The 27897-nt window shown below is 38.8% G+C and overlaps 2 protein-coding genes across 3 annotated transcripts in view; one reads left to right on the plus strand and one right to left on the minus strand.

Moving 5' to 3' along the window:
* Positions 1 to 27897, plus strand: part of Klhl15 (kelch like family member 15) — a 932444-nt gene that overhangs the window by 543760 nt on the left and 360787 nt on the right. The window lies entirely within an intron of this gene.
* On the minus strand, positions 23823 to 26642 carry LOC127185857 (zinc finger X-linked protein ZXDB-like). Its single transcript, XM_051142446.1, is given in 3 exon segments — positions 23823 to 24464; positions 24564 to 26597; positions 26599 to 26642. Coding segments are annotated over 3 exon segments (2532 nt in total). The 3' UTR covers positions 23823 to 24010.

Consider the following 27897-nt stretch of genomic DNA (forward strand, 5'->3'; position numbering starts at 1 on the left):
TATCAATAATTTGTCAATCTCTTCATTTCCTTGTGCCAATGGACCTGGTAAACCTGTATGGGATCGAATATGAGTAATATACAAGGGATAATTTCTGCTTCAGATGATCTGTTGCAGTTCTATAAATAATGTGGTCAATTCTGTGTTATCAGGAGTAAATTCAGCAGTTTCTATATGTGAAACAACTCTTTCAGCATATTGAGAGTCAGAAATTATATTAAGAGATTCAGGAAAATCTAACAGTACCATAAGGATGGCATATAATTCTGACTTTTGAACTGATGTAAATGGGCTTTTAGTCACCTTAGTTGTTTTCTCAGACTGATAACCAGCCATACCTGATTTATTAGCATCAGTGAAGAAGGTGGGTGCCCCTGAGATTGGTGACCTCTTTACAATACTTGGAAGGATCCAATTAGTTCTTTTTATAAACTGTATATGTTCGCTTTTGGGGTATCTATTGTTAATGTATCCCAAATAGTTACTGCAAGCTTTTTGCCAATCTTCATTAATTACCCATATTGACATAATCTCAGAATCAGTAAGAGACACTACAATTTCCACCGGGTCCATCCCTGACAGTTGGCACAACCTTATTCTTCCCTTTGTAATCAATTCAGAAAATTTCTCTATGTATGTTTTCAATTTTTTGCTTTATTTGCCAGGAATATCCATTCTATGATTCTGTCTTCCCTTTGCATAAGAAGCCCAGTAGGAGAATGTTTTGAAGGCAAAATAACCAGAACGCAACCAAGTTCAGGATCAATTCTATCCACATATGCCTTTTGAAGTTTTTGCTCCACCAGAATTAACTCCTTTTCTGTCTCAGCGGTTAGACACCTTGGACTAGTTAAATCTCAATGCCCTTGTAATGTTTGAAATAAGTTACTTAACTTATAGGTAGCTAACCCAATTGTAGGCCTTAACCAGTCAATATATCCCAATAATTTTGAAGGTCATTAAGAGTTTGCAATTTATCTCTATGAATCTGTACCTTCTGTGGTCGAATTTTTTGTTCAGTTATTTTATAACCTAAATAGGTAATTGAATCCCCTCTTTGTATTTTTTCCACAGCAATCTGTAATTCCCAGCTTGGAAGAATTTTTTGTGCCTCCTGAAACATTTTTTTACAACACTAAGATCAGAATCAGCTAGCAGAATATCATCCATGTAATGGTATATGATAGATTGACTGTCTACAAATTATTTCTAAAGGTTGTTGTACAAAATACTGGCATAAAGTTGGGCTATTCAACATTCCCTGTGGAAATACCTTCCAATGATATCTTTTCATTGGACCACTACTTTTTAGAGTAGGTATTAAAAAAGCAAACCTTTCCCTGTCCTTCTCATGTATAGGTATGGTAAAACAAACAAACAAACAATCTTTTAAATTAGTTGTAATTATATGCCAAGACCTAAGTAACAAGGAAGGCAAAGGAATTCCAGGTTGAAGCGAACCCATGGGTTGAATCACCTTGTTTATGGCCCTCAAATCCATTCTCATTCTCCATCCACCTGATTTCTTTCTTACCACAAACGTAGGAGAATTCCAGGGACTGGAAGTTTCTTAGATGTGTTGAGCCTCCAGCTGTTCTTTCACTAAACAGTGAAGGGCCTGCAACTTTTCTTTTGTTAAGGGCTACTGCTCCTACCATACAGGTCTGTTTGAAATCCATTTTAGTGGCAGGGCTGTTGGTATCTCAGCAGTGGCCCCTCTTATAAATTTTGACACTCTAAACCTGATGAGTTCTGAGGTTGGTCAGTGGGCATAGCTTGTGGTCGCCCCTGATCACTTAATCTCTTCCCCGGAAGTGCTGACCAATTCACCCATAGTTTCAACATTGTTTATTTCTGTATTTGCAGGAATAGTAATCTGATTACCCCATTGTTGTAAGAGATCTTTTCCCCATAGATTTATGGGAATGTCAGCCACATAGGGTTTCAGTTTCCCTGTCTGGCCTTCTGGTCCCACACACTCAAGCCACTGCACACTTTGTTTTATTTGAGATAACTTACCAATTCCTACAATTTCTGTATAAACTTTCTTAAGTGGACAATATTGGTTCCAAGACTTCTGACACAGAACTGAGATGTTGGCTCCGCTGTCCACCAAGCCTTCTATTTTTAACACCATTCAAGTGTATAATTAACTTAGTTCTCTGATCATTAATTACTATTTGCCAGAACACACGTGTCCCTGTGCTTCTGAATGCACCAGTCCTTTCTACTGGAGCAGCTTTACCCGGTAAAAGAGAAAGAAGGTTAGTGGGGAGAAGGGGTGTAGTTCTCTTTGACTATTTCTTGCTGTTTGGGGTCATCACTTAGGGGAAAGTCCAATCTTCATTTCAGGATATCTCTGACTTTTTCTCATCACACTGCATCAAAGAAAACCAGGAGCAGCAGGGGGAGCACTAGCATTCTTCTTCCTTCTCTGAGAACCATCTCTCCCCATACCCCCCACCCCCATAAAATTTTAAAGTGTATTAGGTGTGCACATCAAGGAAACAATTGACAAAATAAAAGTAAATCACACAATATGTACAATTTGTGTCATCCATATATCTCACTGGTAATATAAAGGGTAGAACAGTTATACAAAGCAATTCCTATAATCTAATAGAAATATGTCACAAAACAAATAATCTAACTTTTTTTTAAAAAAGCAATGGAAGTGAACAGGAATTTTTTCAAAAAAACATTTAGAATAGTAATAAGTATGAAGAAAGTACTGAATATCATTAACCAAAGGGGAGATTTTTTAAAAATCCACTGAGATACGATCTTACATAAGCTACAATGTCAAGTTATCTAAAACAAAACAGAGCAAGGCAAATACTCTGTGACAAAGGTACATAAAAGGAACCCCTTGTAACTGTTAGTAGAAATGTAAATTGGTGTAACCACTATAGAAAACAACACAGATACTCCTCAAAAAAATTAAAACAGACCTACCATATGATCCAGCAATCATACACCCAGGCATATGTCCAGAGATAAAGATCTGAAAGAAATATTTGTACCCCCATTTTCATTTGACTATTATTCACAATGGTTAATATATAGAAGTACTATAAATGCCCATAGAGGGATTAATAAATAAAAAATAGGATATACATAAGCAAGCAATTGAATGTCATTTGCCTGTATAAATTCAGGAAACCCTGCTGTTTGTGATAACACAACAAGAGCTTTTATCCACAGTGTCCACTTTTACCCATTTTACCCACTTGCTGACTTTAGAATCTAATACTCTTTTGATTTGTAAGAAAATAGATCTCTGATTATATTCTTATCTAAAATAAGAAGAGCATTTTACAGAATTTTGCATACAAGTTACCGATCTTAGCACATCTGTTCATTATATCTTGATATTAGAATCACCTAGGGAAATAGCATCAACATTAGTCACTGGAAGGATAAATAACTTTACTCACATAGAAAATAGACAGTAGGAGTGGCAATTTCACTTACATTTTTCCTAATGGGTCATTTCTGGCAGTTGAAATGGTAATTTTTATCTATGGCACACTCTTGCTGTAGAAGAGAGGCAAACCATACCCAGGGAGGAGAGATAATTGTGGATTAAGGCATGTGTTCTATGAAGCACACATTTAAGTATAACAAAGACACATTGAGATTTCAATAGAAAAAAAGATATTATTACTCAAGATGATAAGCCCAGCACACTCCCTAATGACATTTTATCTCTTGGTAAGAATGTTTTGTAGGGCTGGAGAGATGGCTCAGAGGTTAAGAGCACTGGCTGCTCTTCCAAAGGTCTTGAGTTCAATTCCCAGCACCCACATGGTGGTTCACAACCATCTATAATCAAGTCTGGTGCCCTCTTCTGGCCTGCTGCCTCACATGTGGGCAGAATACTGTATAAATAATAAATAATGTTTTAAAAAAAAGAATGTTTTGTAGTCCCAAGGTGTATGTGTGCGTATGCATGCATATAAATTGGAAACCAAAGACTGTAGGCATGAGATTGCCTTTCCAGTAAATAATAAATTAATAGCAATAATCAAAAGAGAAGAGAGGAAATTTTAAGATTACATTATACATTTTATAATTATATAATTCAAATATCCACTGTAAATAGTAAAGAGAAATTCTTCTGAAAGACACTGTGAAAAGTATCATCTCTTCTGAAGATCAATTAAAGTATTAGTCATCTAATTTGTCTACACTTTGTAATTTCATATGCAGAAAATAAGAGAACATTTTTCTTAGATATTCTGAGTGAATGTTTATGTAGGTAATATTAGAGATACAGTCATTAAATATTTGGATAATGTTTTAAAAGGTATCACTTATGTTATAGAAAAAAACCAAGTGGCTCTGTTATTATTTTTCCAATATTCTTGGAGTGGGTGTTGAGATGGAGCTAGGGGCAGGGGGTATCAGATGTTGGATATGTGCTCTACCATTACTGTATCCCCAGAGCACAGTATATCCTCTTGAAATCTTGAGCCAAGATCACAGTACCTTTTGCTATTGACTGATTATTAATGTACATGGAAAGTTTGCCACAAAACTGGGTGATGTGTTACTTTTAATTTTTTACATTTAATTTCTAATTAGTATACAAAGTAGTAGGTTCCCTTATGTGATTTTATATGTAACTAATTTGGGTTGATCGTCACTTTTACTCACTTCTCTCTCAATCTTCCTGCCGGCCCCGAGGCCCTACTCTCCATTTCCCAATATTTACCCTCTCACTTTTATAATATCTGTGCTCTATTATCCTCCTCAGGACCTTCATTAAAGCTTCTTGTTCCTCTTGAGGTCCCCTTTATAGTTTTATGGACTTGAAATACATTTATTCTCACATAAATACACATAAATGTTAGAAGCTAGTATCCACGTATGTGAAAGAGTATGCAGTATTTATATTTCTGGGAATGAGTTACCTTATATAATAAAATATTTTACTGTTCCATTAATTTTCCTGCAAATTTCACCATTTCACTTTGGTTTATGTCTTAAGAAAATTCCATTGTGTAATAATGTATCACATTTTCATTTACCATTCATCTGTCTCAGCAAAACAAGACACTAGCTCAAACAAAAGAAGGGAAAGGTGGGTTTGGATAGATGAGTTCTTGCTCTTAGACCATGTGGCTGTTGCACCAGTGTAAGTTATTAGGTTTCTCTTTAACAACTACAATTTTTTTCTCTGCATCCACCTTATCTGCAACATTGAATGATTTTATGTCAAAAGGCACATTTTTTGTTATATTTGTTTCTTTTGCACCACAGACCTGAATAAAAACAGCCCTGCTTGTGACTTTTGGCAATTTTGTGTGGAACAGTATTTTTAATGATCCTAATTGTAAGTTCTGGTCCTTTCTTCCCCTCTGGCTAGGTACTTTGGAGAGTTACAATATCCTTGATTCTCTAGAACAGCCCCCACCCCAATTTTACCAAATTCACATGGCTCAAAATTCCCTTCTGCATCATGATATATGAACTCAGTCACATAGTGGGCTTGTCTAATTTTTTAATTTTAAGATATACTTAAAACATAAAGGCAAACAGACACCAATTTCTAAGAAAGACAGGGGTCCAGGCTTCCTATTTATCTCTAATTCTTTAATAAGCTCCAAATCTAACACATCTTATAAAAATGGACCATGATGTTTTCTTTTTTTCAGTATATAAAACTATTTACATTTTAGTAACATATTTGGTAAGATGGAACTGTAGTTTGGAGAATAGACTATTCTTTGTTTTGTTTTTCTTTTATTGAAAATAGATTCTTTTCTCACATAATATACCCTGATTATTACAGGCCCCCTTCTAGTCCCAGTTCTTTTTCACCATCCCCTTCCCTCCAGATCTACTCCCTTTCTATCTCTCATTAGAATAGAACAGGCTTCTAAAATATTACAACCAAACATGATAAAATTTAATAAGATAAAGTAAAAACCATCACATTGAGGCTGGAAAAAGCAAACCAACAGAAGGAAAAGAGCCCAAAAGCAGGCACAAGAGTCAGAGATGCACTTGTTCACACACTCTGGAACCCCATAAAAAACACTTAACTGGAACCATAATATATATACATAAGACCCAGTCCAGGCCCATGCAGGCCCACGCTGTTTTTGTAGAGATGGAGTCCCCATCAAGAGGCCTTGATGTCATTACACGAAAATGTCAAGGTAAAGTCTAAATTGCAATGGAGACCCAAGAATGCTGGAGATGCCAGGATCATTTATGAGCACTTTCAAAAGCTTTGAGACATGCTGAAGACACCAAATCTAAAAAGTCCAGGAGTAAACCGAGCTGAGAAGCAAACAATAGGCACAGAAAATCTATTCAGTGAAACTATGTTGTAACATTTCTAAAAGTCAGAGAATGATATGGATACAAGTACTGGAGGCATTTACTCTAATAAAAGACAAGGCTAGAAAAGAACCTCTCTATGTTAGATTGTTAAAATGTTAAAACCACAGAACAATGACCATGACAACAACAAAAACATTAAAAGCTACAAGAGAAAGCTGTCAACTTACAAAGTGAAATTCAGTAGAATAACAACATCCTTGTAGAAATGACAAAAATCCAGAGCAGTAAGAAATAATGTAATCTAAGTAGTGTGAGTAAATAAATGCCAAACAGGTGAATTATCTTTTTTGTTTGTTTCTTTGAGAATGTATTTTACTAATTATTTTAGAAATTCATGCAATGTGTTTTGAACATATTTACTGCCATTTCCCTAGATTTCATTAGTTATGTTTTAAAAGCAGTGGTAAAATACATACCTTCCAAGATAGGCACAAACTAAAGCAATTCACGGCCACTCACCCAGTATTGTAGAAGCTACTTAGAGGAATTCTATATACAGAGGAGGAAGATAGTCACAAACACAAGCGCTCAAGGAAGAATAACTTTTATGGAATGAATAGATAACAAAAAAGAACAAGAAAAGAATAAAACACACTTAACACAGCAAACAAGCTCCTAAATAAAAAAAGGGAGAAAGAAAAGATTTGAACCATGTAAACAATGAACAAAACTACAAAATTAGTGAATACATCTCAGTAATAACCCCCAAAGTTAATTATGACAGTAATCTGGTACCTGTCTGGATTAAAAGACAAGATACAGTTGTTTTTAGTCATCAATAGACACAATACATTGGCAAAAGCACAGAAAGAAAGTAAAAACATGTTAAAAGATACACCAAACATATACTGTGAAGACAACTAGGATTAGCAATATGCATAGCTGTCAAAGCAGACTTCACACCAAATTACTTAGAAGAAATAAAGGTCATTGAGCAGTAATCAAAAGACTAATTGATCAAGATGATGTAATGATTATATATATAATTTTTATATAATTTCATAAAACACTACTAAGCATGAGATGACAGATGTTACAGAGGAAAATTAAATATCTTATTCAAAGTGATAGAAGTACAATCCAGACAATATCTCCTCCAAAAAACACACTAACTTCATAGTCAAACTCAATGATACAACAAATGGACTTAATATGTAACTATATCCATAGAATATTTTAAACAAGATATATGAAATATATATACTTATCAACAGCCCATAGCACTTTCTCTAAAACTGTTGCATATTGTTGTTGAAGTTTTAACAAATACTAAAAAAAAATAATTTTATAAGTCTTATATAATTGAATAAAATTGGAAGTCAACAGCATGAGAAATGATAGAAATTACATAAATACATGAAGATTGAATGATACAGTCATGAGTCATCAGTGGTTCATTAAAGAAAACAGGAAGGAAATTTAAAGTTTCTTAGAATAAAATTAAATGCAAAATATAATCTACCTTAATATTTGGAATACAAGATGGCATTTTCAATACAAACACTTACTATCAAAATTGCCAATATTTACAAAATCATATGGGGCTAGAGATATGGCTCAGTGGTTAACAGCATGGCAGCTCTTCTAGAGGACCCAGGTTTAATTCTCAGCACCCACATGGCAGTTCACATTGTCTGTCAGCCCAGTTCCAAAAGATCCAACACCTTCACACAGACATATATGCAGGCAAAAATGCATATAAAATAAAAATAAATGATTTTTAAATTCAGACAAAACTTATTGTCTAATGATATACTTCAAATTTTTAGAAACAGAAAAATGGCAAACACAAAATTAGTAGGCAGAAAGAAATAATGTTCAAAAGAGAAATTAACAAAATGGAGACTGACTAAAAGAACATTAGAAAAAATTAATGAAATAGAGTCTATAGAAAATAGACAAATCCTTGGTGGAACTAACAAGAATGAGAGAATACCAAAAACTATTCAAATCAGAGGTGAAAAGAAGGACATTATAACAGATATCAGTGAAATTCAATGGCTTACTAGGTAAAACCTTGAAAACATGTATTCCAATAATGAAATCTAGAAGAACCTGATCACTTTCTAAATATAATACTTATCATAATACACAAACAATTTAGACTTACAACAAAAAATGAAATTGAAACAAAAAGTTGTACAGTTAAGAAAATCCATAGATGGAATGATTGATTTAATGCTAAATTTTATCAGAAATGTATATTTGTTCTTCAGACTATTTCATAAAATAAAAAGAAAAACAACTATTAAATGTGTTAATATCATCATTATCCTGATTCTAAAATCAATAAAGAGCACACCACCAACAAAAAACATCGTCTAATTTTTCTGTTAAATACAGACAAGAAAATTCTAAATAAAATATGTGCAAACTAAATACAACATCACATTTTTACAACCACCTAGGAAGGAACTAGAAAGAAGTCTTAGTTAAGAGCACTTACTACTCTTGTGGAGGACCTGAGTTTGGTTCCCAGCACCTAGGTAGAATGGCTCACACTTCCTGTAATGCCAGTTACAAAATATCCAATGCTTTCTTCTAGCCTCTGTAGGCATCCTCAGGCATGTTCACATAGTCATACGTACACACACACACACACACACACACACACACACACACACACACACAAATAAATAATTTATCATCTTTTACAAATGCCCAGGGCATATACCTCCTAATCTGCCTAGCTGCTATCACATAGAATAAGAGTCCACCAGGCCCCAACCACTCAACCTGCATCTCCCCATCTGTCTAGCTTCCAGCATGAGAAATAAGAGAAAGATAGGTCCTAAGTACTAAGTATTGTGTTCATACTTCCCTTGTTGTTCCAGCCCTGGGAACTACCAATAAGGGATCATGAACACTGAATATCCTACCCTTGTTTCCATAATTTTTCCAACTCTTGGTGCTGATTGGCAAGCCCTCTCCAGACAAACATTCCCAGGCCTATATTCTCACTCAACCAACAAACTCTAGAAATCTTGTCACAAAAACCAAAACCAAACCCAAAACCAAACCAAACCAATAACCCAGAAGTTTAAAAAAATCCACATAAAAATCCAAGACATGTCACCTCCCAAAATTACTAATCGCAGAATAATGGAAGGCAATGAGAATGGCCTTGAAGAACTTCCAAATGAAAAGTTCAAAAGATTGATTAAAACTGGCTTCAGAAAACTGGAAGACAAAAAAAGAGATGAATGAAATAGAAAACTAATACATGATATGAAAATATAATTCAATAAGATACAGAATTACTGAAGAAAAACGTAATTGATATGATGCCAAAAGGGACAATTAGAGTGTGTACATAATGTGACCACTTAGAGAAAGATGCTCATCTTGGTGCCTCCAGAACTACAAACAGATATGATCAGAAAAGAAAATCTTCATGATATATTATAATTAAAATATTAAAAGCAGAATAAAGAAATAATATTGATTATGCATGAAGCCAGGCTCACCAGAATAACACCTGGTTATTCTGACAGAAATTTCAAAGTCAGAAAGGTGTGGAAAGATGTTTCAAGTTCTGAAAGAAATAACTCTCAACCCATAGAAGAACAAATTTTTAGAAATGTAGGACCATTATGCCAACTCTATGGAGGATACTGAAAGGACTGTGTCAGTCAAAAAAGAATAAATACAACCAAGATAAAAATAAATGATACCATGACAGCAGATCAAAAGAGGTCAAACAATTACCGGAAACTCAACAAAATGACAAAAATACACATCTTCCAATATAATTCAGAATATTAATGGACTCAATCCCCCAATAAAGACAGATCAGAATACTGGATTAGAAAACATGATCTATATTTTCTCTGCTTCCAAGAAACATTTTACTATCAAAGGCATAACCTTAGCATAAAATGATAGAAAAAATTACTCCATGCAAATTAATGTAAAATACAAATGTGTAGTGATTCTAATAGTTAACAAAACAGACTTCAAACCTAAATTAGTCAAAGGGGGCAAGAAAGACATTTCATACTCATTAGAGGAACAACCCACCAAGAAACTATTACAAATATCAATATATATTCACCAAAACATGTGTACATAATTTCATAAAAGAAGTACTATTATATTTAAAGCCATAGATAATTTCAATATGGGATACATGAACGATTTCAATACTCTACTCTCACTAATGAACAGGTTACCTGGCAAAAACTAAATAGACATACAATAGAATTAAATGATACCATAAAGCAATATGGACCTAGCATATCTACAGAACATTCCACTGAAACAATAAAGAATACACATTTTTTCCAAGAAACCTATGGAACCTTTAACCAAACTAATCATGTATCAGGACACAAAACAAATCTCAACAAGCACAGGGAAACTGAAATAACATCCTGCACTCTATCTGACCATTATGGAATTAAGCTAGATATCAAGACCAATAGGAGGAGCTACAGAGAGTACACAAACTTATAGAGACTATACCATATTCTTCTAAATGAGAATTTGGCCAAAAGAAAAAAATAAAGAAGGAAATTTAAAAATTCCTCAAAATGTGTGAAAATGAAAACAGCATACCCAAATCTATGGGATACAATGATAGCAATTCTAAGAGAATGTTTTGAGTACAGTATCTACATGAAAAATAAAAACAAAAAAACCAGAGACCTCAAATTAACAACTTATCAATGCACCTGAAGGCTTGGGAAAACAACAACAACAAACTGGATATGAAGAGAAACCGAAGTGAGGGCTTAAAAAAAAAAAAAAAAAAAAAAAACAGCAGAAAGAATCAAGAAACAAAGAGTTCTTTGAAAACATGAACCTAACTTAAAAAACTTTAGCCAAATTAAATAAAAGAAAAAAGACATAAATTAATAAAATTTAGAGACAAAAAAGGAGATTTTACAACAGACACTGAGAAAATTCATAGAAATCAAAAGGACATACTTTAAAATTTTGTATTTCACTGCACTGGAAAATATGAAAGAAACTGATGAATTTTAAGATGCATATACCTTACCAAACTTAAAACAAAATAGATTAAATAATTGAAACTGAGCCATAATAACCAATGAGATAGAATCAGTAATTAAAGGCCTCCAAAATAAAAATCACTGAAGACCAGATGCACTCAGAACAGAACTCTATAGACCTTCATAAACTGCTCAAATTATCCCATAAAGTAGAAAAGCAAGAAAGCATTCCAAATTCATTTTATGAAACCAGTATTACTCTGATATCAAACTAGACTAAAATGCAACTTAAAAAAGAATTATAGGCCAATGTCTCTGATGAACACAGATGGAAAAACTCTTAATAAAATACAAGCTAAATTCAAGAACACATCAAAAAGATCACCTATCACAGAAAGTCAGCTTTATCCCAAAAATCCAAGAATGGTTCAACACACATAAATCAATAAATGTAATCCATCACATAATTATATCTAAAGGACAGAAATCACATGATCATCATAGGTGATGCAGAAAAAGCCTTTGACAAAATTCAATTGCCATTCATGAGTCTTGAAGAGTTTAGGGATACGGGAAAAATATCATCTGAACATAAAAGCAATATACAACAAACCCATGCTTTACATTATGACAAATGGAGAATAACTTCTAATATTTTCACTACATTCAAGAACAAGAGAATGATGTCCACTCACTCCATACCTGTTCAAAACAGTACTTCAAGTCTTAGCCACAGTAATAAGACAAGAGGAAATAAAGAGGATACAAAATTTTTAAAGGGAAAAATCAAAGCAATCTTGTTTGCAGATGATGATTTCATACATAAAAGACCCTAAAGACCCCACCAAAAACTTCTGAAATATTCTGACCAAACTACCAAGATACAAAATCAACACACAGTAATTAGAAGCCTACATATATAAAAATAACAAATATACTAAAAGTGAAATCTGAGAAATAGTATGATTCACAAGAGTCTCAAATAAAATATATTAATATAAAATAAAGCATCTTGAAATGATTCCAACAAAACAAGTGAAATGTTTGTATAATAAAAACTTTAAGAAATGAAGAAGACATCAGAAGATGGAAGACCTCTCATGCTGATGGATCAGTAGGATTAATTCTGTGAAAATGGATATCCTACCAAAGCAATCTATAGATTTGGTACAATCCCCATCAAAAGTCTAAAACAATTCTTCACAGAAAAGGAAAAGTAAACTCAAAAGTCATATGGAAATATAAAAGACTCAGGATAATTGAAACAATCCTAAACAATAAAACCCCCAACAGGGGTATCATCATCTTTTCCAATTTTAATTTATACTACAGAGCTATAGTAAAACACAAAAGTATTGTCAACACACACACACACACACACACACACACACACACACACACTGATAAATAGAATAGTATTGAGGACTCAGTTATAAACCTATGCTCTGATAATCACCTGAGTTTTGAGAAAGAGGCCAACAATATACATTGGAGAAAAGAAAGCATCCTCAACAAATAGTACTGGTGAAACTGGGTAAGCTACATATAGAAGAATGAAACTAGAAACTTATCTTAGAACCTTCCAAATATCAAGTCTAATTTAATCAAGGCTCTCATCATAAGATTGTTGGCATACTTTAAAATCTATTTTTATGGTTGTGAGCCTAGCCTCCTAGTATCATATTCAAGAGGAGGAGGTCCCCATCAGTCACAGTCATAGGGAAGGGGAATGGGGTGAAAGCGGGAGGGAGGGAGGAATGGGAGGATGCACGGGATGAGATAGCAATTGAGATGTAATATGAATGATTTTATTTTTCAATAAAAAAACTTTTAAAAATCTATTTTTATTTTTTTGGTTCTTTATATCTCTTTCTCCATTTTCCTACCCAATCTCTTCCAACACTCCAACACCAGGTAGGGGAGAAAGAAGGTTAGAGTGGAGAAGGGGCAGATTTTTCCTTAGTCATCAGGTTCCTTGGGGCAAGTCCAATCCTCCTTGTTTCAGGAAATCTCTGATTTCTTCTTGTCAAACTGCATCAACAGCAACCAGGATCAACAGGGTACACGCCAACAGCCTTCTTTCTGGGAGTCCCCAGTCTCTGGGTCTGGCATTTATTCCCACTGGCAAAGACCATGCCCCTACACAACTTTGTTCCCAGCTGACAAAGAACACCTGCCCTCTCATGAGGCAGTTATTAGCTGTGGACAAACTGGAGCAGCCCCCATATCCCACACCTTGGATTAAAGCAAAAATATATTTATACATAACCTAAAGTGTCCACAACATTTTCCCTTTTCTGTTTAAAAAATGGCTTTTCTTTTAATATGAATGAGGCTTGTTGTTTTTTATAACCTGATAACTCTGGGCTGCTCCTGTACTTTTTGCTGTTGAACCTTGAAGTAGGACTCCAAAGCTGCTTCCTAACAACAAGAAGTTACCTCCTATGTCTCTCTTGGACAAGCATTCATTAGTCAAACAACCCTTTTTATCACAGCATCTGCAAACTTAACATTCTTGCAGATGATAACCCAGCATTCCCAAAAATGGCTCCTTCAATTCTCTGGCAGAATGTACCACATTCCTCAGAGTTAATGCACCGGCCATTTTGAGATCTGAGGATTTTAATGTTTTGGTCACAATTTATTTTCAAATGACTGAATTTACGACAATTGAAGCACTGAGCACTTTGGTCTCTGGGGCTTTTTGTGGCTACTGGGTAAGTTAATGGTGGTAATCTCATAACCCTAGGCTGCTCCTCTGGCTGCTCAGTCTGTTCAAGGTTGGCCTTTTTTCTCAAAAAGGGATGCTTCTCTTTAACCTTTCACCCTGTAAAGCCTTTTGCTCTTCCTGGCTTCCCAGCCTGCCCAAAGGCTGTGGAAAGTTAACACTGAAAGTCCTTGGAGCAGGGTAGGGCAATAGCTGTGAGAAGCTCTGGCTCTCAGTTATCAGGTATTCTCCCGTTTACCAACAGTGCTTTGTGTTTTCCAAGCACTTCAACCTTTACCTGCAAACTCTCTAGTTATACATTAACTTTGCAAGCCTTTCCAAAAGGAGAGAATTTAGTGACACTTCCGGTTTTCCTATTTCATCCTTTTGCAACTCTTCCAACTGTTCAGCCATTCTCCCAACCTTTATAAAGATGGATTGCAGGAAGACAATGAAGCAAAACCTGAGAAGCCACTTGGGAGTAAAGTGGGAGAGAACCCAACAGTAGCCACAGTAAACATTTTTCTCATATCCTGAAATAGTATATTCATTTCTCCATACCCTGCTGTGTCTACTGCATTAGAACCCAGATTTTCCTTTATTCCAAGCCCCACTTTGGGTGCTAATTGTTGGTGTACTTTTAAAATCTATTTTTTATTTTGGTTTCTTATACCTCTTTCTCCCTTTTCCACCCCAGTCCCTTCCAACACCCCAACACCAGGTAGGAGAGAAAGAAGGTTAGTGGAGAGAAGGGGTGTAGTTTTTCTTAGCTGCTTCCTGCTGTTTATGGTCCTCAGGTGCCTTGGGTGAAGTTCAATCTTCATTTCAGGACATCTCTGACTTCTTCTTGTCACACTACATCGACAGCAACCAGGAGCAGCAAGGGTACACACCAGCAGCCTTCTTCTTTCTGGGAGCCCCAGTCTCTCGCTGGATCTAGCATTTATTCACATTGGCAAAGACCACACCCCTACATGAGGTAGTTCCCAGCTGACAAAGATCACAGTGCCCTCTCACGAGGCAGTTATCAGCTGTGGAGAAACTGGAGCGGCCCCCATATCCCACACCTGGGACTAAAACAAAACTTCCACAACGTAAGACCTAATACCCTGAATCTGAAAGAGAAGAAAATAGGGAACTAATACACACAGGAAAGTACTTTCTGAACAGGACCATGGTAGTACATGCATTAAGAGTAAAGTTGACACACAAGACAACATGAAACTAAAAAGCTTTTTACAGAAAAAGACATTATCCTTCAAAAGACATGGCAGTCTACATATTGGTCATATAATTGTCAGAAAATTGTTGTTAACCATAGTACAATCCACAGACCTAAAGAAGCTAAATAACAAGGAGGACTCTAGGGAGGATGCTTAATTCTAATTCAGAAGGGCAAATAGAATAGACACCAGAAGTGGTTCAAGAGAAGGAATAGAATGGAGCCTACCATAGATGTACTCTGAAAGACTCCACCCAGCAGGACATCCAAGCTGATGCTGAGACTCACAGCCAAACTTCAGGGCAGAGCACAGGGAGTCTTATGAGAGAGTTGGAGGATAGAAGGACCTGGAGGGGACAGGAGCTCTACAAGGAGACCTATGGAGCCAAGGACAGTGCACGGTGAGGGCCTAGACCTCCTACTCAGATGTAGTCAATAGGCAGCACAGTTTCCTTGTGCATTTTGTAATACAGGGAGTAGGAGCTACCTCTGACATGGACTCTGGTTCCAACTTGTTGATTACTTCCCCCTGGTGGGACAGTCTTGCCAGACCACAGAGGAGGAGGATGTAGGCAGTCCTGATGAGACTTGATAGGCTGGGGTCAGATGTTAGGGGAGGAGGGATCTCCTTTCTGAGGACTAGGGGAGGGTGGGATCAAGGATGAGGAAAGGAGGGTGGGACTGGGAGTAGAGGAGGGAGGGACTACAATCTGGATGTAAAAATGAATAAATTCAAAATAAAATAAAGTCAACTGAAGTTTCAAGCTTATATATATACATATATATATATAGTTACATATACATTAAATGGTGAACATTACTAGCCAATAGTCAAATGTAAATTAAAACTACTTATGATTTCATCTTACTCTGTTCAGAAAGGCTGAATCATAAATAAATAAATAAATAAATAAATAATCTGGCATGGATGTGGGGAAAGGGGAAGACTTACTACCAGTAGAAGTACAAACTGGTATAGCTACTACAGAAATCAATGTGGACACTCTTCTAAAAGCTAGAATATAACTGGGCATGGAAGCACATACCTTTGATGCCAGCACTTAGGATGCATAAGCATGTGAATCTGAGTTTGAGGCAAGCCTGATCTACATAACTAGTACCAGAACAGCAAAGGCCACACAGTAATACACTATCTAAAAACAAAATAGTTAGTCATAGAATTACTATATAATCCAGGAATAAACACTCCTATGCATATTCTCAAAAGGCTTTATATCCTATTATACATGACTGCACATGCATGTTTATTATTGCATTATTCACAATGGCAAGAGAACTGAAATAGCCTAATGTCCTTCAAAGAATATATGGATAAAAATATGGTTTATATTCACAACTGAATTACATTCAGCCATAGATAAAATTGAATCTTGAAATTTTGCAGAAAATGAACAGAACTGCAAAATGATATATTAAACAAGGTGACCAAGACTCAGATAAAAAATTATATATTCGTTATCATTTTCAGATCCTAACTGCTTATGTTTGTATATATGTAAATAAGGAGACATGAGAGTAAGTCTAGGTTATGAAACTAGATAGGAGACAACCAGGGGTTGGGGAATGAGAGAAAATAAAAAAGAAGAAAAATACACATTAGAGAATGTTAACGGGGAAAAGAAACAACAAAAACAATTTTTGTTTGGAAACTGCTGTAAGGAAACATAATATTTATATGCTAATAAAATAATTGCTGATAATAATCTGTGACAAACTCCTGTTCTCCAAATGGCAATGCAGTACTTTAAAGCACATTAAGATTTTATTGTTTTGTTTTACCTTAAGCATAAAAGGTAAACTACTGACTGGCTTTTAAAAATAGAGCCTCAAATAAACAGGAGAGATAGAATACTGCTTTTTGATATACAGAAGCCTGAGGGAGGTAAGTAGCAATCAAGTTGGTATAGTTAATAAAAGAAAACCTTAAAATATAATTTTATAGTTTATTTTTGCAGCTATGGCCTGAATTATTTACATAGTTTTCCATTTTCTAGTAGCTATATTAAGAAAGTAAAACAATACAGGCAAATGGGTAGAACTACAAAAAACATCCTGAATGAGGTAACCCAGACTCAGAAAGGCACGCATGGTATGTACTCATAAGTGGATACTAGCCATAAAGCACAGGATAATCATGCTATAATCCACACATCCAGAGAAGCTAAGTAACATGAAGGGTTCAAGGCAGGATTCATGAATATCCCTGGGAAGAGGAAATATAATAGATATCACAGGTCAACTGGAGGCGTGTGGAGATGGGAACAGGAGGGATCAGGTCAGGGTAGGATGGAGGGAAAGAGTACTGGGAGAGACAATTGGAATTGCGGGGAATCTCAGGGACCAGCTAAAAACCTAGTGCAATGGAAACTCCAAGGAATCTATTAAGTGTGACCCTAGTTAAAACTCCTAGCAATGGGAGACATGGATCCTGAAATGGGCATCTCTTGTAACCAGGCAAGACTTCCAGTGGAAGGATAGGGACATCAACCCAGCCATAAAACCTTCAACTGCAATTTGTCCTGCCTACAAGATGTGCTGGGGTAACTGTGGTACAGAACTTGAGGGAATGGCCAACCATTGACTTGTCCAACTTGAGGCCCATGCTAGGAGAGGGAGCTCATACCCGACTTTGCCTGGATGGATGGGACCCAAAAGCTAGATAGCTCAGAGACCTACAATAGAACCAAACATGACTGGGAAAAAAGTCAATGAAATAATCCTAGTGATATTCTGTTGTACTCAAAGATTGGTGCTTAGCCGAACTGTCATCAGAGAGGCTTCATCCAGGACCTAATAGGAAATACATGCAGAGACACACAGCCAAATATTTGGCAGAGTTTGAGAAATCCTGCTGAAGAGGGAGCAGAAGAAATGTATGAGCCAGAGGGGTCAAGGACACCAAAAGAAAACCAACAGAATGAACTAACCTGAGCCCATAGAGCCTCATGGAGACTGAACCACCAACCAAGGAGCCTGCATAGGTTTAACCAGGTCCTCTGCATGTATGTCATGACTGTATAGTTTGGTGTTACTGTGGGACTCCTAACTGTGGGAACAAGAGCTGTCACTGATTCCTTGCCTGCTTTTGGGACTTTTTCCCTCCTAATGGGTTGTCTTATCCAGCCTTAATATGAAGGGGGTGCCTAGGCCTACTTCAATTTGATATCTCATATTTGGTTGATATTCATGGGAGACCTGCCCTTTTATGAAGATAAATGAAGGAGTAGATTGGGGGTATGCTGAGGGAAAACTGGGAGGAGAGGAGAGAGGAGAAACTGTGCTTGGGATGTACTATGTGAGAGAAGAAAACTTAAAAATTAAACTAAAAAGTTCTCAGTGCATTGGTACATGCCTGTAATTAATCTTAGAACTCAAGAAGTTGAAGCAAATTTGAGACTAACCTTGGCTACATAGCAATATTGTATCATAAAACATTAGGCAATACGACAAATTTCAATAGCAAAAATAAACTGGAAAATTAATTCTAATATTTTAAACAAATACATCCAAAATATTCTTCATGCAGTCATGACTAAAATATTTAAACGCTTATACTATATCTTTAAATTCTGGTTTTTATTTTGCATCCACAATATATCTTAATTTGGATATCTAATTTTCCATGACTAAATTAAAAAAATTCTTTTCATAGAAGAAAATACTTCCCATAGCCAAAGTGAAATGTAATCCTCCCAGGACAATATAGTTGGTCATAACAGAAAACCAATATTTTATACTGGCAGTTTTAAATTTAAAGCTTAAAAATAAATTGAGAATTTAATTCACATTAATTGTACCAACCACAATTCAAGTACTTAAGTGTCCCTTAAGACTTCCCCTCAGCAGGGCTCCCTTGCCAGGCCACTGTAGTAGAGGATGAGCTCAGTGCTGATGCAAGTTGATGTGCTGGGGTGGGATGGTGAGGGGGCTCCCCTTATGAGAAGAAGAGGAGGAGGACAGGGGGAAGAGGGGGGAGAGTGGGGAAGAGGGGGGAGAGTGGGGAAGAGGGGAGAGAGTGGGGAAGAGGGGGGAGAGTGGGGCTGGAAGGAGAGGAGGGAAGAAGGGAGTTACAATTGGGATATAAAGTGAATAAAAAATAATTAATTAAAAAAGACTAATCATTACCATGCTAGTCAGTAGAACTGATCATTCAAGTCAAAATGAAAATACCTCTTGAACTCCAAGGGGAAATAACAGTAACTGTTTATGTAGCTAGGAGTATGCCAGAGGGAGCCAAGAAAGAGGAAGTGGCCTTCTGCTGTTATGAAGAATCCGAATAAACCACAATATTGACAGTTTATAAATAATTGTATCCTCACTTGTCATTTAATTAAGAACACCAAGTTTATATGCTCATTCTCCAAAAGTGCTCCTCTTATTCTATTACAATCCCCAAGGAAACCTAAGCTACCATTCTCAGTTTCTCTTGTCTGTCTTTCTATAGCATCTATATCTATCTTGCTAAAATCTTAAATAATACTCTCTCTTCATGTGTTGGAGAAATGTCAAAAATATCCCTAATATATTTGCCTTATCTTTCAAACATACTAATACCTTTCATGGCTTCATACTACATTGTCTTCATTGTAATTGCTATAAAAATTTAGTTTTTCTATTCAAGTTTTTCCATGCAAACCAGCACAGGCCTGTTAAATTTACTCTTCTAAAACATCACTTTTCATTTGCTTCTCTATTAAAACTTTATTGGCTTTTATATGTGCTCATAACAAATTTCACATCATTCTGGTTTTTTTTTTTACCTTTCTATCATTTTGATAGCAAATTAAACTTGTTTTTACTAACTATAATACATTAATTTTCTATATTCTCCTGTCAAGCATGATTTACTCAAAGGTCAAAGTAATATATATATATCATTATGCTCAAAGCAGCTCCAATATGTTATGTGAATTTTACACAATAATATGCAGTAAATAATTGTTCATTTGAAATAAGTGTAGTACAATATCCATCTTATATTTTGTGCCCATATCTGTTTCCTCAGTATGAACATAAAGACAAAATTATTATAGTATACTCATGATTTATGCTTACTGATCAAGTAGTTTTTCATTATATTGACTGGCAAACACAAGACCCACAAAAGTACATCTATATAAAAACATATACACATGTATGTGTATATGTCCTTTTGTGATACATACATACATACACAAATTATTTTTTGTGGTGGTAAGAATCAAATTCTTCATGCTGGCTAGGCAAATGTTCTATTACTGAACCATATCCTCAACTGAAGGCCAATATACGCTTACTTCATGATCAATATGATCAATAGAGCTCTTAGAAACTGACTTCCTTTAAAGCTATTTTGTTACTGATTCTCCAATTAGCAAAATAAACCAACAATTAAAGAGAAGCAAAGGGAAAGGAAAACAAAATGTTAAAATTTAAACCTGCACTATTCAAAGGAGTGATAACAACTTTATACCATCAACAACAGAAATTAACCTTCTTGCCTTAAAAATACAAAACTGAGCCAGGTAGTGGTGGTGCACACCTTTAATTCCAGCATTCAGGGAGGCAGAGGTAGGCGGATCTCTGTAAATTCAGGCCAACCTGGTCTACAAAGTGAGTCCAGGACAGCCCAGGCTACACAGAGAAATCCTGTCTCGAAAACAAGAAAAAACAAACAAAAACAAAAAACAGAAAATCACAACGCTGTTCTTCAATATTTTTTTGAAATCGAAATGATTTGAAAAAACTTAGTTCAATGAAACTTTATGAGGACATGCACAAATAAATCTGCTATCTTTAAGAAAAGTAGCATTTGTCCTTTGAAATTCCTAGTAGTAAGCAGAGAAAATATAGTTTATGCTTTATTGGAAAGAAATTGATTTAAGAAATTAAAGAAATAATATCACAGCATTAATTTATCTTCATGTTTATAAATTTACTTTATTTTCATGACTTGTGTATTCAGCTCATCCTTGACAGACTTGTTTGTCAAACACAAAAAAATAGTGGTCTATTTAGGAACTTTCAAATTAATAACACTTTTGAAATATATTTCATGAATACAAATAGTTTCAACACAAACATGGAAAACTGTCAAATGGGTAGACAAAATAAAATTCTAAGCATTTCTCTGATTTATAAAAGTATGTCAACTTTTCATCTTCACTAAATGAGTACAACCATTTTTAAAATATTTGCGAGTATCTGTGGGTGTGTGTATAAATACCAACATACACACAACAAAGAAACATTTCATAGTGGCAAATTGTTAGTGCATTTCCAAAGTCTGTCATCCATAGACATCACATGCAAATGCTACTGGACTAGTACACCAGAACAAATAAGAAAGTATTAGCAGAACTCCCTGGCAAAAACTTTTTAAATAGAAATAATTAAACAGAAATTCACTTTTCATTTGAACAGCATAAAAAATAATCTCCTTTATGCCTTGAATCATATATACACACAGTATTATTTAAGCTCAGAAAATAGCTTCTTACTGTACATACATAACTATAGTATACACTTAGTAAATGCTAGCAGTGGAAGAAAATGTGCCATGAGAAAAATGTTAAAGGGATAGTCACAGGAAAAATATCTATCCATTAAACAAATGAAAAAGAAAAGTGAGCAAGGAATGGAATGCATAAGCAAAGAACTTGACTATAGAAAAGTAAGCAGAAGCTAACAGAAACCAATTAAATTGGAACAATGTAACCAGTTATGAGAGAGGAGAATGAGTCTTGAAAGTTACAGACAGAAAAGGTAAAAAAAATCTCTTCTTCTTTTGTGGAGCTATATATAGCTCAGTCATAGCCAAAACCAGTTGGAATGTGATTTGGCTAAACTATAATATGGAACATGCGCAGACTTTGCTAAAACTACTTCACAGGGCTGCTCTGAACAAAAATAAAAGACATGAGTTATGAAAACATTCCACAAACTAAAAATGCTATACTCTCTGTACAAGAGTTTACACAATATTGAGATTCAATCTTTCAATTCTGGAAAACTATAAACAATGCTCTCTTCAGATCACAAAGGATATGATCACCCTCTGCTTCTTTATCAGATTTTCAATGAATCAAAGGCTCCACAGTCACAGAGAGTAGCCTGCTGTTAGAAACAGAACAAGGATGTTGATAGATGGAACCAATGGACAGGTATGTAGATAAGCACATGAGCAGTGTTTCCACTCCTGTTTTTTCCCACAACAATCTGGGAGAGAAAATTACTCAGGGTAAGGAATAAAGAGACCCTTCCCTGTTTCATTATAAACCTCACAACACTTTATTGACTGAATACCAATAGGGCTGAATTATCCTTATTTTTCCCTAACAACATGAAAAACTGAGAATGTAAAAGGAGCAATCAAGTCATTAAAATGTGCTGAAACACATACTTTTACTTCTATGTTGAAAAGTGTATAAGAAGAAAAGTCTATGGAATGTTAGTCATGGGCATACACATTAATCTGCAAATGGAAAACTGAGGTTTTGTGAAACTAGCACCTTCCAGACAACCTCTCCAACACCACAGAGCAGAAACTGGACCCTGAGTCTCTTTTCATATCAAAGTCCTGGATGGCAATTCATGACACAGTTTCCGTACTACCAGCAAAAGATGTCAGATATATCAAAATTATAACAGCAAACAAATTACTTTTTGCTATTTTGTGTTGTAAGTTTTAACATCATTTAAGAAAATATTCTGGCACTAAATAATATTTCAATTAAACTTTTCTAAGTGTTCTAAATCTCTTCCTCCCCTAAGTGTTAAGTAACCATACAAGAATAATTCAACATAATAGAAGCAAAAGGAATCACAAACAAATGTACTGAACAGTAAAGGCTGTTAATATCACAAAAAGAGAAAGTCGGCCATTCAGTATAAGTAAATTAACAAAAGAACACAGTACGATCGATAAAACATCCATGTAAAAATACAATTTAAATTTGATCAAATCATTACCTAATAAAGTTGAGAAAATCAAGTAAACACAAGGATACAATCAGCAAAATTTAGACTGGATGTAGAAAATCATATGGAAAATTATTTTTGATGTATAAGTTATTTTTAAAAAGGGGACTGTAACATTCAGATTAAAAGGTATTTCAGAACATTAAGAAATATTAATCCAGATAGCATTTATGTGACACTGAAATATAAAACATGAACTTTCACTGATATAAAGAAATTATTATAATAAACGATTTTCTAAAGGACCCAATGTAGTCTGCAGATCTGTACTAAATATTTATGAATAAACTAATAGCTGGTACTCCTTCAACAACAATATAAAAATGGAAGAGAATAAAGATAAATAAGATGACGCATGGATTTATAATTGATAAAGACAAGTACAAAGTATATATCCAATATTAAATAACTTAACTTACTTTATATTCAAATAAGAACATACACTTGTTGGGGGTGACCCAATAAATTTGAAGAAAAAATAAACAAGAACATAGTGAGATGAAAAGGGAGTAGAAGCAATCTAACCAAACCACCTCCTTTGTAAGTAAGAATAAAAAAATTAAGGCTCAGCTAGGTTAAGAGACTTGCTCACGCACAGTCTCAGAACTGATCAGTTCCAGACTCAAGGTGAGAAGTTAGATCTCTGAATCTGTAGTCCACCGGTGCGCTCCTTGGCAAGGCAGCAAGAAAGGGCCTCCCTCGCACAAGCAAGGAAAAGCACTCTGTCCAGAAGATCCTCCAGCTTGAGTGTAACTAAAGTGAGCCACAAGGCAGAGACCAGGCAGAGTCTGTTCATACCAAAAACGGGGTGCCAGTCACCGCGATAAGGTCTGTTTCTTTCTGAGAAGCATGGCCTCCCGTTGGGTGGGAGAATCCGAACTGGGTTTCTTCCTCGTGCCCAAAGAAGTCAGATTCGGACTGCACATTCCAATCGGCTTTGGCTGGGGTCAGTAGTTCTGAGACACTGTTTTCACACAGGGTGCTGGAGGGAGTCAGAGCTTCTGTGTCCACGGTTAGCTTATTGCTGGGCGTCAGAGCCTGGGGCTCCAGGCCCGAGTTTTTCAGAGCCAAGGAGCCAAAGAGCCCCACGTTCCCAGGGGAGACATCGTCCATGTCTAAGGGGCTCTGCTGGTATCCGGCGGCCACCGAGGTCCCGAAGAAGAGAGAGGTATCCAGACTCTGGGGAAGGTCACCGGGGGCTCCCCTCAAGGCCCGAGGGTCCACCGCTTGCCCTAAGGAATGGCTGCTGCCACCACCGCTGGTGCTACTACTGCTACTGCTGCTACTGCCACCGCTGCTACAACAACTACCGCTACAACAACTGCTGCTACTGCTACTGCTGCTGTTGTTGTTATCGTCGGCAGGGAGGCTTCCTGCCAGGGTGGAGTTGACAGAGGCCACATCAATGGTCAAGATTCCAGAGCTGACCAAGGCCGTGTCCAGCACCGCAGCAGAAGCGTGGCCAGGCACATCCGAGAAGAGAGACACTAGCTCCGCGCCACAGAGGTCACTCTGCCCCTGGCTGCTGAGTTCACTGCTGGGTGTGAGACAGTTGGCAGCCTCGAGCTGGGCCAAGAGGTCCTGGCTGAGGTTGTGCCTTTTGGCCATGTGGGTCTTCATGCTGTGCTTGGATGTGAAGAGTTTGTTACAGGCGGAGACCGGGCACCGGCTCTTCCAAGCGCCCACGTCCTGCAAGTGCTTCTTGGAGTGGATGTAGAGGCTGCTCCGAGCGGAGAACCTGGCACAGCAGCCTTCCACGGGGCACACGAAGGGCTTGGTGCCCAGGTGGGTGATGCTGTGGCCTTTCAGGTGCTCGGCCCTGGTGAAGGACTTGCCGCAGCCCTCCACGGGGCAGGTGAACCTGCGGTCGTCCTCGTGCTTCCTCTTGTGCCTTAAGAGCTTGGACATGCTGGTGAAGTTCCAGCCACAGCCATCAAAGTCGCAAAGGAAGGGTCTCTCCCCGGTGTGGCTGCGCAGGTGAATCTTGAGCCTGCAAGCCTTGTCATACTGCTTGCTGCAGCCAGGGAAAGAGCAGGCAAAAAGTTCCTGTTCCCTGAAGTGGGCGCGGTTATGAGAAAAGAGGGCACTCACAGTAATGAACGTCTTCTTGCAGCCAGAAAACGCACACTGGTAAGGCCTCTCGGGCTCAAAGTGGCTGCGCTGGTGGGTGCTGAGCTTGGCCTGCGTGGGGAAGCTCTCCTCACACACCTCGCACTTGAAGGAGTTCTCCTGCTCGTGCCCCTTCATGTGCGCTTTGAGGTTGTACACGGTGGTGAAGCTCTTGCCACAGCCCTCCGCCGGGCAGCCAAAGGGCCGCAGTTTGTCGTGCGACTGCAGGTGTCTCTTGAGCTTGTAAGACGTGGTGAAGGTCCAGCCGCAGCCGCTCAGGGGGCACTTGAAGGGCCGCTGGCCCTGGCTACTGCTGTGCGTCAGCAGGTGCACCTTCAGCTGGTGCTTCTTGGCGAAGGTTTGGCCGCACTGCGCCTCCGGGCACAGGTACAGCACCACGCCCGGGCCCGGGACCAGAGGCCCGCGGGGGCTCTGGGCGGCGGCCGGGGCCTCGGCCTCCTCCTCCTCCGGAGGCGCCGGGCCCGGCGCGGGTTCCGCCGGCTCCGCCAGCAGGAGGTCCGGTGGCAGCTCGGGGCAGTCGCCCAGCTGCGCCGCGGCGACCGGCGGAAACCCGGCCTGCTGCGGGGCGATCAGTGCCCCTGGCCGTGGCGGCCTCGGGGGTGGCGGCGGCTGCGGCGGCGGCTGGGGGAAAGGCGCGACCCCCGGTTCCCAGGCAGGCGGCGGGGGCGTGGTCAGGGTGAGGACGCCGTTCTCAAAGCGCAGCAGCAAGTCCTGGTTGTGGATAGTGATGGTGCCCGCGAAGGCCGCCGCCGCCGCCGCCGCCGCTGCCTGGCCAGCTGCGGGGAGCGGAGCCGGAGCCGGGACCGCCGACAGGCAGCGGGAGCCCAGCGCCGCCAGCCGGCCCGCTGGGTTCGCGCTGCTCTGGCGCCGCTCGGGGCCCGGGCCTGCCTCGGCCTCCTCCCTCCACCCGGGCCCTCCGGCCTGCTCCGTGCCCACTGTTTCTACGTCGCCACCCACCGGGTCAAGCAGCAACAGGAAGAAGTCTTCGCCGCCGCCGCCGCCGCCGCCGCCGCCGCCACCGCCACGGCGGCTGTGGACGCCCTGGTGATCCGGCCTCAGCGCCAACCGGTTCGAGCTAGGGATCGGGCCCAGGCCCCGTGAGGCCCTCTGGGCCTCTGCGCTCCGCGGCCCCGGCCCGCCATCTTGGGCCCCCCGGAGCAGTAGGAGGCGGCGCGTGGGGGCCTGACAAGCCAGAGAGTCCGGGGCTCGGTGGACCCCGCCGCCACCCGCGGGGCAGCAGCCGCCGCCCGCCCTGTGGTGTCCCGCGAGCCGGGAGCAGCCTCGGGATTTCCATCGCGGCGGCGTCGGTGAGGCTTGGCTGGAACCAGAGCCGAGGCGGAGGCGCGACCCCCGCCCCCTGCCGCGGGCCCGAACACGTTCCTGAAAGGAAAAAAAAAAGTGCAATGCGCAGAAACTGGCCCTATCAGATATTAAAACGTATTTAACGCCACCGTGATTTAAATATTCTGGTACCGTGTCTCCGGAACACAAGAGACAGCCCAGAGGCAGACTCTGATGCCAGTAAAATAACTTCCAAGGGTTCTGTTACAAAGTAGCCAAGGTCCTCCGAAGTAGGGCAAGAATGACAGTTCCTCCACAGGGCTGCTGAGGCACCCAGACACCTAGCCAAGGAAAACAACTCGAATCCCTACCTCACCCTGTGTATCAAATACAAGCATCAAGGCAGCTGAGCCTGTTCCCTGGCACTTTTCAGGGCCTTGCAAACTACTCCTGAATGGAGGACAAAACTTCTGACAGGATCAACTGTGTTGCCTACTACCTTAAAGCCACCCTTTCTGGTGCAGATGCCCCAGCTTCTCTCTCTCTCTCTCTCTCTCTCTCTCTCTCTCTCTCTCACACACACACACACACACACACACAGACACACACAGACACACACACACACACACACACACACACACACACACACACTCGGGAGCTCCCAGTAACTTATAATCCTTGGAATTGTTGCCAGGAGCCAGGTCCGGGTTAAAAGTTTTTCTCATAGTTAGGGTTTTGTCGCCCTGGCACAGGAGTCAGAATAAGAAACCCGGCCAAAACAGATTGGCATCCTTTGACCTACAGGTGTGAAACCTGCCTGCTGAAGCAATTGATAATGAAATCTGGAAACTGCGGCCTGATTCGCAGTTCTCTCTGAGTAGTGCTTTAGGGTACACAGCCCTAAACAATGCAGCTTATAAGGAACTATGCAGCTGAAACCATACCTGCTGCTGCACTGGGTATTGCTTCCCTGGGCTTGCTTCTTCCGAGATGCCTGAGGTGCCAGACCCAGACTCACAAGCTGCATACAAGGGCCTCATAGTGCAAATCCTCGCCATTGTTAACTAGCATTCCAGCGCATGCGTACAGCGTGATGAGGCTACCATGCAGTTACAGTAAATGCACAGTGGGGACCTTTTCAGGTTTGTTACTGGTATCGTGAGCATTTTTTGTATCTTTATCGTGGAAGACACGTATAAAAGGCCTCGGGAGCATACCTACAAAAACAGAATTCGATGGCCGGTCTGTAATGTATGCATAGCTCCAGT

This window comes from Acomys russatus, chromosome X, assembly GCF_903995435.1.
Source record: "Acomys russatus chromosome X, mAcoRus1.1, whole genome shotgun sequence".
NCBI lineage: Eukaryota > Metazoa > Chordata > Mammalia > Rodentia > Muridae > Acomys > Acomys russatus.